The 16,785-nt window shown below is 40.3% G+C and overlaps 1 protein-coding gene across 1 annotated transcript in view; it reads right to left on the bottom strand.

Annotated features, from left to right (window-relative positions):
- LOC133642849 (uncharacterized) overlaps positions 1-16,785 on the bottom strand; it is a 72,507-nt gene that overhangs the window by 23,709 nt on the left and 32,013 nt on the right. Inside the window, exons 5-8 of the mRNA XM_062037260.1 lie at positions 9,344-9,481; positions 9,165-9,273; positions 9,007-9,018; positions 8,561-8,581 (exon numbers count right to left, since the gene is read on the bottom strand). Coding sequence (XP_061893244.1) covers positions 8,561-8,581; positions 9,007-9,018; positions 9,165-9,273; positions 9,344-9,481 — 280 coding nt within the window. The remainder of the gene's footprint in view (positions 1-8,560; positions 8,582-9,006; positions 9,019-9,164; positions 9,274-9,343; positions 9,482-16,785) is intronic.

Raw genomic sequence — 16,785 nt, forward strand, 5'->3', positions numbered from 1 at the left:
TTTTCGATTACGCATGCACCTCCTGGTACCCTAGCACCTACAAAACCCTCAAATCTAAACTCCAAACATCCCAGAACAAGCTAGTCAGGTTACTTCTAGACCTCCACCCCAGATCCCACCTCACTCCTACCCACTTCTCTAAAGTAGGCTGGCTCAGGGTGGAGGACAGAGTAAAACAACTTGCACTGAGCCTAGTCTATAAAATCCGCTACACCTCCCTGATACCGAAGTACATGTCAAACTACTTCCTTAAAGTAAATGACCGCCATAACCACAACACCAGGGGGAGCTCCACTAACCACGTTAAACCCAGATTCCGATCTAACAAAGGTCTTAACTCATTCTCTTTCTATGCCACATCAATGTGGAATGCGCTCCCAACAGGTGTAAAAGAAAGGGCATCTCTATCCTCCTTCAAAACCGCAATAAAAGTACACCTGCAGGCAGCTACAACCCTAAACTAACACCCTCCCCGGATTGTTAATAATCAAATGTAAACAATAAAATGCACATACTTTTTCTTATGCCTTCTGATCTCTCTCTCTCTCTCTCTCTCTCTCTCTATGTCCACTACTTGCTGTACATATCCTACCAAGTCAGACCTACACTGTTCCAATATCCATTTCTCTGTTCTCAATTGTTGATGACTGATGATAACAACCAAACCTAACCCCCACTTCCACACCCCGGATTGTAAATAATGCAAATAATTCAATGTGATTATCTTGTGTGATGACTGTATTATGATGATAGTATATATCTGATAGTATATATCTGTATCATGAATCAATTTAAGTGGACCCCGACTTAAACAAGTTGAAAAACGTATTCGGGTGTTACCATTTAGTGGTCAATTGTACGGAATATGTACTTCACTGTGCAACCTACTAATAGGTGAGGGCCGACATCTGGGCAACTGAGCTACATACGGGTTCTTCGAGCCATAGCAACCAGACTGGCGTTGAAAACAAACCGTTGCCATTATTCTTTAACCTGTCGACCTACGCTGATTAAACCCGTCATTCTGCCTCCAAAATGCCGAAAAACTGTGTTGTTTTTGGTTGTGCTAACCACAACTGGAAACAGGGAAAACAAAGGTCGTATTTTGTTCTGCCAAAGCGTGATAAAAGCCCACAGAGACGAGACAAATGGCTCGCAGCTTTACACCGGGAAAACGAGGACGGTTCTCACTGGAGTCCCCCAAAGTCCCGGGTCGTGTGTTCGGATCACTTCGTTTCTGGTAAATATAAGGAACAAAAATCCACCTTCTTAACCACAACTTGGCTATACCGTCCATGCTAATGTTGTAATTGTTGAATTTGTACCTTATAACGTTCGACAGCTGAAGTTGTTGTTGTACAAAAATAACATGCGGTATATACTATATAGTCTATAGCCTGTATAGGCTTTTTTCGAAAACCGGTTTCGTTTAAATTTGCACTTAACAGTTGGGTTTTTAAAAAACAATAAACCCTATAATTTTCATGTTGCCATTTAATCAACTCGTATCTTAACCTAGCCTCACTGGAAATACTATTTACATAATCATACGCCATTTAGAACAGTTTAAAATGCCGTGAAACCTCGTTAAATGCTTTTTCTGTCAATGCTGTGTTCGCTGTGAGCTGGTTTGTTTTCAACGAATTCAATATGGCGACCGGTTGCTAGGGGATTGGTAGGCGGAAGTGACGTAGGTCCGCCCTCGCCTATAAAAGTCTCAATCAATCAATCAATGCCTGTCCTATGCTTTTATTTTGGCGGCTTTCCCGGTTTGTTGGGATTTTCCCGTGGCTGCTTCACTTCTGTCCCAGGGCATTTCCCTCCACCCGTTTTCCGTTTGCAACAAAGACTATTTACGTTAATACTTTTCCTACCTTCGTTGTCGGGACATTGATGATGTTATCCGTTCACTGGTGACTTCGTTTCCCATTTTACGCTTCTGTCTGCGCCACATTTCCTGTGAGTGTTTTGCTGGGTTTCAGCACTTCCCTTCCGCTCTCGCATTTTGTTGTTTGCCTCTTAAATGAATAAATACCCCTTTTTACCTCACGCTGCAACCTCGCTCTTCTGCATCCATAAAATCACAACAACCTCCGACGTCTCCCATGACGCCCCGTTGGTCAACGCAAGACACTGGCACCGGCTGTACTTAACTTAAGACTAAACACAAAACAGGTACTCTGGGAGACAAAGTAGAGCTGCTGCAGGACACTCAAAACGGAAGTACAGCTACAAAATAAGTGCGCAGGACAGGAAGTCAATATTAAACATGGAAAGACACTAAGAAACTCAAAATACGACGAGGGCTGGTGTGACAGGTTGTTACACAATACCAGATACCAGACGTTTTAGAAAAGAAAAAAAAATAGTCCAAAGCCACGGGGGGATTCTCGTCAGTCCTTCTCTCTGTGGAACTGTCAGTTTGCATGTCCTTCCCACATGTGCTAAAGAAAACGCTAAAGAGTGCTCGCAAAACGGTGATGAGCGTTGATAAATATTTGTATTTGCATATTCTCCTCCCAGTATTGTGGATGTTTTGATGATCGGCACATAATTTGCAAATCATAGATGCAAAATAGATTGCACGCCTTATTCTGCTCACTTAAAGGACTACTGAAAGCCACTACTACCGACCACGCAGTCTGATAGTTTATACATCAATGATGAAATCTTAACATTGCAACACATGCCAATACGGCCGGGTTAACTTATAAAGTGCAATTTTAAATTTCCCGCGAAACTTCCGGTTGAAAACGTCTATGTATGATGACGTTTGCGCGTGACGTCAATGGTTGAAGCGGAAGTATTCGGATACATTGTATCCCAATACAAACAGCTCTGTTTTCATCTCAAAATTCCACAGTATTCTGGACATCTGTGTTGGTGAATCTTTTGCAATTTGTTTAATGAACAATGGAGACTGCAAAGAAGAAAGCTGTAGGTGGGATCGGTGTATTAGCGGATGGCTGCAGCAACACAACCAGGAGGACTTTGACTTGGATAGCAGACGCGCTATCCGACGCTAGCCGCCGACCGCATCGATGATCGGGTGAAGTCCTTCGTCGCGCCGTCAATCGCTGGAACGCAGGTGAGCACGGGTGTTGATGAGCAGATGAGGGCTGGCGTAGGTGGAGCGCTAATGTTTTTATCATAGCTCTGACGAGATCCCGTAGCTAAGTTAGCTTCAACGACGTCGTTAGCAACAGCATTGCTAGGCTTCGCCAGGCGGCACAGCATTAACCGTGTGGTTACAGGTCCAGTGTTTGGTTCGGTGTCTCCCGATAGTAGTATTGTTGATCTTCTGTCTATCCTTCCAGTCAGGGGCTTATTTCTTTTGTTTCTATCTGCACTTAAGCACGATGCTATCACGTTAGCTCCGTAGCTAAAGTGCGTCAACGATGTATTGTCGTGGAGATAAAAGTCACTGTGAATGTCCATTTCGCGTTCTCGACTCTCATTTTTAAGAGGATATAGTATCCGAGGTGGTTTAAAATACAAATCTGTGATCCACAATAGAAAAAGGAGAAAGTGTGGAATCCAATGAGCACTTGTACCTAAGTTACGGTCAGAGCGAAAAAAGATACGTCCTGCACTGCACTCTAGTCCTTCACTCTCACGTTCCTCATCCACGAATCTTTCATCCTCGCTCAAATTAATGGGGTAATCGTCGCTTTCTCGGTCCGAATCGCTCTCGCTACTGGTGTAAACAATGGGGAAATGTGAGGAGCCTTTCAACCTGTGACGTCACGCTACTTCCGGTACAGGCAAGGCTTTTTTTTGTCAGCGACCAAAAGTTGCGAACTTTATCGTCGATGTTCTCTACTAAATCCTTTCAGCAAAAATATGGCAATATCACGAAAGGATCAAGTATGACACCAAGAATGGATCTGCTATCCCCGTTTAAATAAGAAAATGTCATTTCAGTAGGCCTTTAACAGACACAATCCACTTTGCACATGTTTAGTAGATCAACTTTGCACATGTTTTAGTACACGCAAACCTTGAGTAAATCAGGCCCTAATAAAAAAAAATTAACACTTTTGTGAGTGGGACCCTTTTGGATCTCCAATAATTTTAGTGGGATTTTTTTTTTGCTATTAAAAAGAGGGTTTTCTTTGACAAAACATAAACAATTTTAAATAAACCCTTTATTGAGAGGGAGTCAAGAGATTTAGGTGTTGAATAAAAAATATATATGTCTTATTTTTTAACATTTTTATGACTGAGACCAAATTTGAGAGGAGCCCTGTAGGTTAAAAAAAATTGGTTTTGAAAATGAAAAATGTTAAAATACCCCTTGTATGATTTATATTTTCAGTGTGCGGCCCTCAGTGGAAAAAGTTTGGGCACCCCTGATTTAATGTTCATTGCGCTGCACATTTTTTTTAACGCGTTCCAAATAAATACACTGATTCATTGGTGGATTTTTCCCTTCGCCATAGCTGCAGGCGGAACAACCGGACACACCTGATGCCGATTGTCTTCTTTAGTAGCTGATGGTGCGACGTCGCTCCTACTGTTTTTAAATGCTACTTCCCATCCCTTTTATCTGGTAATTGTATATTATTAGCGCCTGGCCCAGTTGTTCCTGCCCCCCAGCCTGGCTACTTATTTTCACGAGGATACGGTACATCTTTTGCACAATCAGCCTTTTCATATAAAGCCATAAAGGAATGTAACGACCTCACAACAAACTTGAAAAGTCTGACAGATTACTCTTCATTCACAATTGAAGTTAAAAAGTGGCTTTGGAGCAATCAAAGCTGCTCACACGGTCACTAAGGTGGGCACCTTGTTTACATGTCAACTTAATGTGTCTTATATTTATCTATGAGAGCATTTTTGTTGTAAATTGTGAGGTGTGTCTGTTAAAATCATGGTTGTTTTTACAAATGATGACAGATGTGAACAAGAGCATGTATTGTCTTTGTGTGATGATGTAAATGACGTGTGGTTGTATTTGTATTGTATATTAAAAAGGCCTACGGAAATGAATTTTTTTTACTTAAACGGGGATAGCAGATCCATTCTATGTGTCATACTTGATCATTTCGCGATATTGCCATATTTTTGCTGAAAGGATTTAGTATAGAACATCGACGATAAAGTTTGCAACTTTTGGTCTCTGATAAAAAAAGCCTTGCCCCTACCGGAAGTAGCGTGACGACACCGGAGGAAGGACTGCTCACATTTTCCTATTGTTTACACCATTCGGACCGAGAAAGCGATGATTACCCCATTAATTTGAGCGAGGATGAAAGATTCGTGGATGAGGAACGTGAAAGTGAAGGACTAGCGTGCAGTGCAGAACGTATCTTTTTTTCGCTCTGACCGTAACTTAGGTACAAGGGTTCATTGGATTCCACACTCTCTCCTTTTTCTATTGTGGATCACAGATTTGTATTTTAAACCACCTCGGATACTATATCCTCTTGAAAATGAGAGTCGAGAACGCGAAATGGACATTCACAGTGACTTTTATCTCCACGACAATACATCGGTGAAACACTTTAGCTACTGAGCTAACGTGATAGCATCGGACTTTACTGCATATAGAAACAAAACAAATAAGTCCCTGACTGGAAGGATAGACAGAAGATCAACAATACTACCAAACTCTGAACATGTAAATGCACGGTTAATGCTTTCCAGCTTGGCGAAGCTTAGCAATGCTGTTGCTAACGACGCAATTGAAGCTAACTTAGCTACGGAACCTCGACAGAGCTATGCTAAAAACATTAGCTCTGCACCTACGCCAGCTCTCATCTGCTCATCACGACCCGTGCTCACCTGCGTTCCAGCGATCGACGGTACGACGAAGGACTTCACCCGATCACCGATGCGGTTGGCGGCCCGGAGACGGAAGAAGTCAAGGCGAGGTCGTTCGGCTAGCGCGTCTGCTATCCTCAAAGTCCTCCTGGTTGTGTTGCTAATACGGCTAATACACCGATCGCACCTACAGCTTTCTTCTTTGCAGTCTCCATTGTTCATTAAACAAATTGCAAAAGATTCACCAACACAGATGCCCAGAATACTGTGGAATTTTGGGATGAAAACAGAGCTTTTTTGTAATGGATTCAATGGGTCCGAATACTTCCGTATCAACCGTTGACGTCACACGCATACGTCACCATATCTAGATGTTTTCAACCGGAAGTGTGGCGGAAAATTTAAAATTGCACTTTATAAGTTAACCCGGCCGTATTGGCATGTGTTGCAATGTTAAGATTTCATCATTGATATATAAACTATCAGACTGCGTGGTCGGTAGTAGTGGCTTTCAGTAGGCCTTTAAGTATGTGTCCATGAAATGGCATTTTATGACTTTTTTCTTAATACTTGTGTATGATTTTATTGTCATAATTTTATTGCATGATTTTTGTATCCCTTTAATTTAGGTAGTCAGGGACTGCAGAAGGAAATTAGCTATTTAGCTATAATCTGGTACAGAACATATCTGTCTTTGAGCTTAATGTTTCTGTGCATTGTCCCTTTAAATAAAGACTAAAGTAAACTATCCACCCGGGGCACCTCTTTCCACCTTTTGTTGTCTCCCATCTTTGTTTTGTACTTTATCAAAATACCTATTTTTGTTACTCCTGCCTACAGCCTCTGCATCTGGGGTGCAGCGTACAAAACCGGAACACTTTTTATTGTAAATGTTCAATATTAATCAGATTATTGCCCAATTGTGTAAAAAAAACACATTGAAGAATACGTGTGTGTGTGTGTGGTTTTATGTTGATATGTATTTGTTTTAAATGTATTATTAATTAATGTACAAACCCCGTTTCCATATGAGTTGGGAAATTGTGTTAGATGTAAATATAAACGGAATACAATGATTTCCAAATCATTTTCAACCCATATTCAGTTGAATATGCTACAAAGACAACATATTTGATGTTCAAACTGATAAACATTTTTTTTTAGTAAATAATCATTAACTTTAGAATTTGATGCCAGCAACACATGACAAAGAAGTTGGGAAAGGTGGCAATAAATACTGATAAAGTTGAGGATTGCTCATCAAACACTTATTTGGAACATCCCACAGGTGAACAGGCAAATTGGGAACAGGTGGGTGCCATGATTGGGTATAAAAGTAGATTCCATGAAATGATCAGTCATTCACAAACAAGGATGGGGCGAGGGTCACCACTTTGTCAACAAATGCGTGAGCAAATTGTTGAACAGTTTAAGAAAAACCTTTCTCAACCAGCTATTGCAAGAAATTTAGGGATTTCACCATCTACGGTCTGTAATATCATCAAAGGCTTCAGAGAATCTGGAGAAATCACTGCACGTAAGCAGCTAAGCCCGTGACCTTCCATCCCTCAGGCTGTACTGCATCAACAAGCGACATCAGTGTGTAAAGGATATCACCACATGGGCTCAGGAACACTTCAGAAACCCACTGTCAGTAACTACAGTTGGTCGCTACATCTGTAAGTGCAAATTAAAACTCTCCTATGCAAGGCGAAAACCGTTTATCAACAACACCCAGAAATGCCGTCGGCTTCGCTGGGCCTGAGCTCATCTAAGATGGACTGATACAAAGTGGAAAAGTATTCTGTGGTCTGACGAGTCCACATTTCAAATATTTTTTGGAAACTGTGGACGTTGTGTTCTCCGGACCAAAGACGAAAAGAATCATCCGGATTGTTATAGGCGCAAAGTTGAAAAGCCAGCATCTGTGATGGTATGGGGGTGTATTAGTGCCCAAGACATGGGTAACTTACACATCTGTGAAGGCGCCATTAATGCTGAAAGGTACATACAGGTTTTGGAGCAACATATGTTGCCATCCAAGTACCGTTACCATGGACGCCCCTGCTTATTTCAGCAAGACAATGCCAAGCCACGTGTTACATCAACGTGGCTTCATCGTAAAAGAGTGCGGGTACTAGACTGGCCTGCCTGTAGTCCAGACCTGTCTCCCATTGAAAATGTGTGTCGCATTATGAAGCCTAAAATAGCACAAGGGAGATTCCGGACTGTTGAACAACTTAAGCTGTACATCAAGCAAGAATGGGAAAGAATTCCACCTGAGAAGCTTCAAAAATGTGTCTCCTCAGTTCCCAAACATTTACTGAGTGTTGTTAAAAAGAAAGGCCATGTAACACAGTGGTGAACATGCCCTTTCCCAACTACTTTGGCACGTGTTGCAGCCATGAAATTCTAAGTTAATAATTATTTGCAAAAAAAAAAAAAGTTTATGAGTTTGAACATCAAATATCTTGTCTTTGTAGTGCATTCAATTGAATATGGGTTGAAAAGGATTTGCAAATCATTGTATTCCGTTTATATTTACATCTAACACAATTTCCCAACTCATATGGAAACGGGGTTTGTATTTATTTTATTATTCCATCCATCCATCCATTCATTTTCTACCGCTTGTCCATTATTATTCTATATTATAAGATTCATACATTTTTAATTTTTTTGTTACTTGTTGGTGGGGGAAAACTGCATTTGATGTATGTTTGACCATTCCTGTTAATTGCATGTGTCTAAAAAACAAATAAACAATTGTTTAAAAAACAAAAACACTTACCAAATAATGCACAAACACTTTCTGCGGAAAAAAAACAAAACAAGATAAGGAAATTCCTAAATACAAACGAGGAAATTCCCAATTAGTACAGTTTAAATCAGCCCTGTTGGCTCCAAAACGGCCCAAAAGGGTCATTTCCATTACAAGTCATGTTGGTTTATGTTGCAGCATTGTTAAGTAATGCCAACATAACTAATGTTTAGTTACAAGCCAATAAAACACGTGCACATTGACTTCCTGTTCAGTGCAATGTGAGCGTCAAAATAAAAGCATAACATTTCTAACCTGCATTCTACCACAATAGCTAAAAAAAATTGCACTTACCATATTAATTGTTTTAATGCGAGCCAAATGTCAATGTCAGACAACGAGTTACAAAGGCATCGACTTAAACGGGACAATTTTGTCGTATATTGTAATAAAGAAAACATTTTTCATATACTCACCATATTCACAGCCTGCAGTACAGGAGGAAGAAACAAAAAAAAAAGGTCAGATATTGGATGTCAGTGAATGAATTGCCCTCCAAAACAGTTAATAAGGGCAGAGTCTTATGACTAAATGAGATTATTTCAATTTCACAAGCTCTTGTTGATGCTGTTACCCTTTATTGACATATTGGAGTTCACGGCTCTGGCAACCAGGCACATTAAGTGGTGCCTATGGACGCTGGCGTTCCGCACAGGTGTGCACTTTTCAGTTTTTCCTGAATCCTGAAGTGAAAAAGAGCGGGTGATTTTGTGCGAAAGGACCGACTTATCGTGATCACACATGCAAACTCACTCTTTTGAAGCAGTCTTTCAGCACATTGCATGAAGATAATTTATTCTGCAGACAGTATCTCTCAAACGTGCACTCTGCCACGTCCGTGACGTTCCTTGGGATCACAAGGTCCACCATTTCCACTTCAATTTGGTTTTCCTGTGGAACGGACGTCCAAAAAAATTAAATACACGCCATAACCGTAAAGGATTCTTTCCCGCAGTAAATACAATTAACTGAAGGATTCAAGGAGCTTTATTGTGTTGCCAGCATGAGACACATATCTTGGCAAATGGGACTTTTTAAAAATGTTTGTCTATAGGAGTGTTTTTCAACCTTTTTGAGCCATTTTTTTCTTTGAAAAAATCCGGAGGCACACCACCAGCAGAAATCATAAAAAAATTAAACTCAGTTGACAATAAAAAGTTGTTGTCGCAATTGTTGGATGTGACTTTAAACCAGGCCTGGGCAACTATTTAGAGGAAAAAAATGTGTCTGGGGGCCGGTATATCTATTTTTAGGGACACTAATACAAAACCTCACAAGAATGCTCAAAACGTTACGACAGACCGCCTTAAAAACGGAATGGAATTTAAAATGTGTTTACTGAATGAGACACCCATAATGTACATGAAAATAAAGAATGTGTGATTTAAAATATTAACTATGAACGATAAAACAGGGAATATTGACAACATATGAACGTCACACTGCCTCTCCATCCACATATTTTACAACGAAATATGAACGTGAAGGGTGAAAAAAACACCTACAATCTGATATATCTGATATAAATAAGATTTAGAACTCTGTTGTAAAAATCTCCTTCCACGTCTGTCCCTGACACCCACATTTCAGGCTCTGGAAACACTCTGTGGAAACGCTCCCCACCCACACTGCTTGGTGCCTCGTCTGAGCTGCTGTGACTTAGATTACCATAGTAACTAATTATATTACCATAGTAACTAATATATCATGCAAAAATCACAGATTCCAACCATGGAAATACTTTGTATAGTTGAAGACTTACGGTCATTAGTAAACATCACTGCACATCATAATGGCAGCTACACTTTCCATCTTAAAGGCCTACTGAAAGCCACTACTACCGACCACGCAGTCTGATAGTTTATATATCAATGATGAAATCTTAACATTGCAACACATGCCAATACGGCCGGGTTAACTTATAAAGTGCAATTTTAAATTTCCCGGGAAACTTCCGGCAGAAAACGTCTATGTATGATGACGTTTGCGCGTGACGTCAATGGTTGAAGCGGAAGTATTCGGACACATTGTATCCCAATACAAACAGCTCTGTTTTCATCGCAAAATTCCACAGTATTCTGGACATCTGTGTTGGTGAATCTTTTGCAATTTGTTTAATGAACAATGAAGACTGCAAAGAAGAAAGCTGTAGGTGGGATCGGTGTATTAGCGGCTGGCTGCAGCAACACAACCAGGAGGACTTTGAGTTGGATAGCAGACGCGCTATCCGACGCTAGCCGCCGACCGCATCGATGATCGGGTGAAGTCCTTCGTCGCGCCGTCGATCGCTGGAACGCAGGTGAGCACGGGTGTTGATGAGCAGATGAGGGCTGGCTGGCGTAGGTGGAGAGCTAATGTTTTCAGCATAGCTCTGTCGAGGTCCCGTAGCTAAGTTAACTTCAATGGCGTCGTTAGCAACAGCATTGCTAGGCTTCGCCAGGGGGTACAGCATTAACCGTGTGGTTACAGGTCCAGGGTTTGGTAGTATTGTTGATCTTCTGTCTATCCTTCCAGTCAGAGGCTTATTTCTTTTGTTTCTATTTGCATTTAAGCACGATGCTATCACGTTAGCTTTGTAGCTAAAGTGTTTCGCCGATGTATTGTCGTGGAGATAAAAGTCACTGTGAATGTCCATTTCGCGTTCTCGACTCTCATTTTCAAGAGGATATAGTATCCGAGGTGGTTTAAAATACAAATCCGTGATCCACAATAGAAAAAGGAGAAAGTGTGGAATCCAATGAGCCCTTGTACCTAAGTTACGGTCAGAGCGAAAAAAGATACGTCCTGCACTGCACTCTAGTCCTTCACTCTCACGTTCCTCATCCACGAATCTTTCATCCTGGCTCAAATTAATGGGGTAATCGTCGCTTTCTCGGTCCGAATCTCTCTCGCTGCATTGTAAACAATGGGGAAATGTGAGGAGCCCTTCCTCCTCTGACGTCACGTTACTTTTTGGTACAGGCAAGGCTTTTTTTATCAGCGACCAAAAGTTGCGAACTTTATCGTCAATGTTCTCTACTAAATCCTTTCAGCAAAAATATGGCAATATCGCGAAATGATCAAGTATGACACATAGAATGGATCTTCTATCCCCGTTTAAATAAGAAAATACATTTCAGTAGGCCTTTAAAGATATAATAAAAATATTTAGGAATGTCGGGCGGGCCAGATTGAAAAGCTTAACGGGCCGCATGTGGCCCCCGGGCCTTAATTTGCCCAGGTCTGCTTTAAACCATAACTAACCATGCATCAATATAGTTCTTGTCTCAAAGTAGGTGTACTGTCACCACCTGTCACATCACGCTGTGACTTATTTTGAGTTTTTTGCTGTTTTCCCGTGTGTAGTGTTTTAGTTCTTGTCTTGCGCTCCGATTTTTGGTGGCTTTTCCTGTTTTGTTGGTATTTTCCTTTTGCAGTTTCATGTCTTCCTTTGAGCGCTATTCCCGGCACCTGCTTTTGTGTTCGCAATCAAGAGTATTTAAGTTGTTGCCATCTTTTTTTGTGTGGACGTTGTTGATTGTCATGTCATGTACCGATGTACTTTGTGGACGCCGTCTATGCTCCACACGCAGTAAGTCTTTGCTGTCGTCCAGCATTCTGTTTTTGTTTACTTTGTAGCCAGGTCAGTTTTAGTTTTGTTCTGCATAGACTTCCCTAAGCTTCAATGCCTTTTCTTAGGGGCACTCACCTTTTGTTTATTTTTGGTTTAAGCATTAGATACCTTTTTACCTGCACAATGCCTCCCGCTGTCGTCTGCATATCGTGATCACGACAAACCATCGTCGTCTCACACGACGTGTTCCCGACATCTACAAAGCAATTAGGCTACCGGCTGCCACCTACTGATATGGAAGAGAATAACACGGTTACTCTGCCTAGCTCCAGACACCACTGACACTCAACAATGGCACATTATTTGCGGATTATAATTACTGGTTTGCAAAAAATATTTTTAACCCAAATAGGTGAAACTACATAATCTCCCACGGCACACCAGACTGTATCTCACGAGCACACTAGTGTGCCGCGGCACAGTGGTTGAAAAACACTCGTCTATAGGAACCATTTTGAGCTAGGGATAGTAGCGAAATTAACAATCTATTTGTAAACGAATCATTACTTTATTATTATTATATTATTACTGTTATCTCGGTGCCCCTCAGACTGGCTGGTTGACAGTGGACATAACGGTAACCAAAACGTTGGTCAGAGGCATTTGTTGATATAATTTTCCTTCATTTGTAAATTTTTAAAAATATAATAAGCTTTATTGAGCATCAACAGTGCACAGATACATTTTTTTTTAGAATGCTCAGATTTATTACCCCATTTTTTTTTATAGTGACACCGCCCTCCCCCAAAACCAACCACGCTGCCCTTTTAACAAGAACAATAAAATATGTAAATAAATAATATACACTGTAAAAAATGACCGTTAAAATTAAATAGCAACAGTAAAACACCAAAATTGTTTATTACAGTCGTAAACAGTATATAACCTAAATGACTATGGTTATAATACGTAAAAAACACATGACTTTACTGTGAAAATAATGAACAATTGTACATTGCATTTGCAAATACTCTAAAATGTATTATTTATTCTATCTAAATTAAATATTTTGCAGATTGTATGTCTGAATTTACAGCATACCTTAATTGTTTTAGGGGTTTGTGTTAAAGCCTTAGCCTAGTTTTGGGTAACAACCACATTTTTGTGGCAAGTGGTTTCAGACATTGAGGGGTTATTTCTATGTGCTTCATTGCAAACTGCATCGAAATGAACCACGCTGTGTCTTTAAGTCTGCTGGAACTCCTAGCAAGCAGCTATTTCACAGAAATGGAGAATTTAAGGCTCATTTTTAATAGCTCACTTGAAGGAACATGTTGCTGAAGGCCATGTTGTGAGTTGTCCAGTGAAAGGTTGTACAAATACTTGACATGTCTTGGAAACACTGGCATTTGGCAGATACTAGATATAGTGCGGAAGAGGTTAGCGCTTGTGACTCACAGTGAGAAGGTTCTGGGTTTGATACCTGGGATATAGGGGTTTTTGTGTGTGAAGTATGCTTCACGGTGTGTAGTGAATCATGTTTAGCTATTCCTCGTCCTGCAGGGATGATACTTGTAAGAAATTTATTATTATTTGTCACCATGGCGGCAAGGATTAGAGATGTAGAAGTAGCTAAAACACTACCGACTGCGGATGGATGTTAGCCGCTAGCTAGCTAACAGCTAACAGGAGCAATAGCTAAGCACCTCTTACAGAGCTTCAAAAATATTGTTAGTTGTTAAGCCAAAATGCGTCCATTCTCCCTTTTCTATCTCCACACCGTTTCTGCTTGTAAGTACTCCGTGCGTTGACTGACATGCGCCTCTGCCCGTTTTACCAGTAACGTCACGGCGTGATGACGGAGCGCCGTCATGTCCGGAAAAAAGTACTGGTATTTTTTAGAAGCAGTATGGTATCGTTTTTAATTCATTAGTACCGCGATACTTTATTAGTCCCGGTATACCGTATTCGGAGCGTAATGTTCAAAATGGCTGACTGAATTTGTGGCATTTTGTGATGTTTAGAAGGTATTTTCACATTCTGTGCGGGTTATAAATACGATTGGATATGGTTTTAATGAATACAATGAAACTATTAGGCATATAAAGTCAACTTGTTTTTCCTCTCTACTGCACTGTGTGCGCTTTATAGTCTGAAAAATACTGTAATCTTGCAATCTTTTAAATGTAAACATGCCAACATATCACATAGTGTACGAAAGACTTGACTGTTGTTTGATTACTCAATTTATTATTAGAACACAGGAGCGCTTCTTGCGGTGCCACTGTGGAACACGCTTAGGTGGCAAAAATTATGAATTCATAAATGTCCTCACAAATATAAATATGAAGATTTAAATGCACTGGCGGAAAAGGGACTTTTGCGTCCTTGCCTCGATCTTTTTTACATTGTTAAAATCAAAAAGTTTGGGCATCACGAACGACCACCTCTGTCCACAGCCTGTAGAAACGCACGTACGTCAGCCATGAATTAGCGTGAGGTAGCGCACATTTCCACGTCAGCCTTGATACATCTTATCTTTGCAGTGAAACAAATTGTACGTCAGGTTTTTGTGCGTAAGAAAGCTTGTTACATGAGGCCCCTGGTCCACCCTGTTTTTCTTAATACTAGAGCAGGGGTCGGCAACCCAAAATGTTGAAAGAGCCATATCGGACCAAAACTACAAAAAACTAATCTGTCTGCAGCCGCGAAAAATGAAAAGCCTTATAAGTGTTATAATGAAGGCAACACATGATGTAAGTGTCTATATTAGATATATTAGCCTACTATCAAAATGACTACGTGTCGCAAATCTTCGTTGAAAGAAATGTTGAAATTAGGGATGTCCGATAATGGCTCTTTGCCGATATCCGATATTCCGATATTGTCCAACTCTTTAATTACCGATACCGATATCAACCGATATATGAAGTCGTGGAATTAACACATTTTTATGCCTAATTTGGACAACCATGTGTGGTGAAGATAAGGTACTTCTTAAAAATAAATAAATAAATAAGATAACTAAATTAAAAACATTTTCTTGAATAAAAAAGAAAGTAAAACAATACAAAAACAGTTACATAGAAACTAGTAATTAATGAAAATGAGTAAAATTAACTGTTAAAGGTTAGTACTATTAGTGGACCAGCAGCATGCACAACCATGTGTGCTTACGGACTGTATCCCTTGCAGACTGTATTGATTAATATTGATATATAATGTAGGAACCAGAATATTGATAACAGAAAGAAATGGGGGGAGGGAGGTTTTTTGGGTTGGTGCACTAATTGTAAGTGTATCTTGTGTTTTTTATGTTGATTTAATAAAAATTAAAAAAAATAAAATAAAAAAAAATAAAAAAACGATACAGATAATAAAAAAAACGATACCGATAATTTCCGATATTACATTTTAACGCATTTATCCCTAGTTGAAATGTAACATTTATTTTACAACATTGGAAAACATTTGTAAAACCTCTCAGAGGGTGAGATAACTCCTGGAATGGAATGGCCAAAGGTAAAAATGTGTCTTTCCAAGTTAAAGGAAACGGCAGGCCGTCTTCTTCTAATAGATTTATTACAATCTTTGCAAGCTGAGTAACGTTTGCTGTGGTCTGGAACAACATGGCACACAAACAACTATCAGAAATGCAGCCAATATTACATACAGATAATGGGTCATGAGACATATAGATATAAATGAAATACACAGAGGACATAAGTAAAAGTTAAATTAAATGAGCTCAACTATACCTACAAACGAGGCATCATGATAGCATGTTAGCGTGGATTAGCTTGCAGTCATGCAGTGACCAAATATGCCTGATTAGCACTCCAACAAGTCAATAACATCAACAAAGCTCACTTTTGTCCATTCACGCACAGTATAAAACGTTTGGTGGACAAAATGAGATTAAAGAAGGAGTGGCATGAAACACATCTTTCTGTGGCAGCGTCGGCGAAAGTTGTACTGAGTGTCCGCCCTGAGATCGGTAGGTTGTGAGTTCAAACCCCGGCCGAGTCAGACCAAAGACTATAAAAATGGGACCTATTACCTCCCTGCTTGGCATTTAGCATCAAGGGTTGGAATTGGGGGTTAAATCACCAAAAATGATTCCCGGGCGCGGCCGCCGCTGCTGCCCACTGCTCCCCACTGCTCCCATCACCTCCCAGGGGGTGATCAAGGGTGATGAGTCAAATGCAGAGAATAATTTTGCCACACCTAGTGTGTGTGTGACAATCAATGGTACTTTAACATTAACTTAACATGTAAACAAAACGGTGAGTTCAAGGACCGCCGAAATTAGTAGGACAAAACGGCGCACGCCAAATCCTCTCATCAGTGAAGCATGTTTAATAAACAGTGAGATTTCTCACAATTTGAAAGGTTTGTGTCATGTTTGTCCTCCTACAGAAACCATATTAAAACAAAACATATATTTTTCCCCTCATCTTTTTCCATTTCCATACATTTTTGAAAAAGCTCCAGGGAGCCACTCGGGCAGCGCTAAAGAGTTGCGGGTTGCCGACCCCAGTACTAGAGAATGCCCGATTTTTAGTCGACATATCCACGTGGTCCACCCCTTTTGTCGACCAAAAAATACCATTTAGACAACCCTGTTTAAATGTAACAGAAG

Source organism: Entelurus aequoreus, linkage group LG25, assembly GCF_033978785.1.
Source record: "Entelurus aequoreus isolate RoL-2023_Sb linkage group LG25, RoL_Eaeq_v1.1, whole genome shotgun sequence".
NCBI classification, from domain to species: Eukaryota; Metazoa; Chordata; class Actinopteri; order Syngnathiformes; family Syngnathidae; genus Entelurus; species Entelurus aequoreus.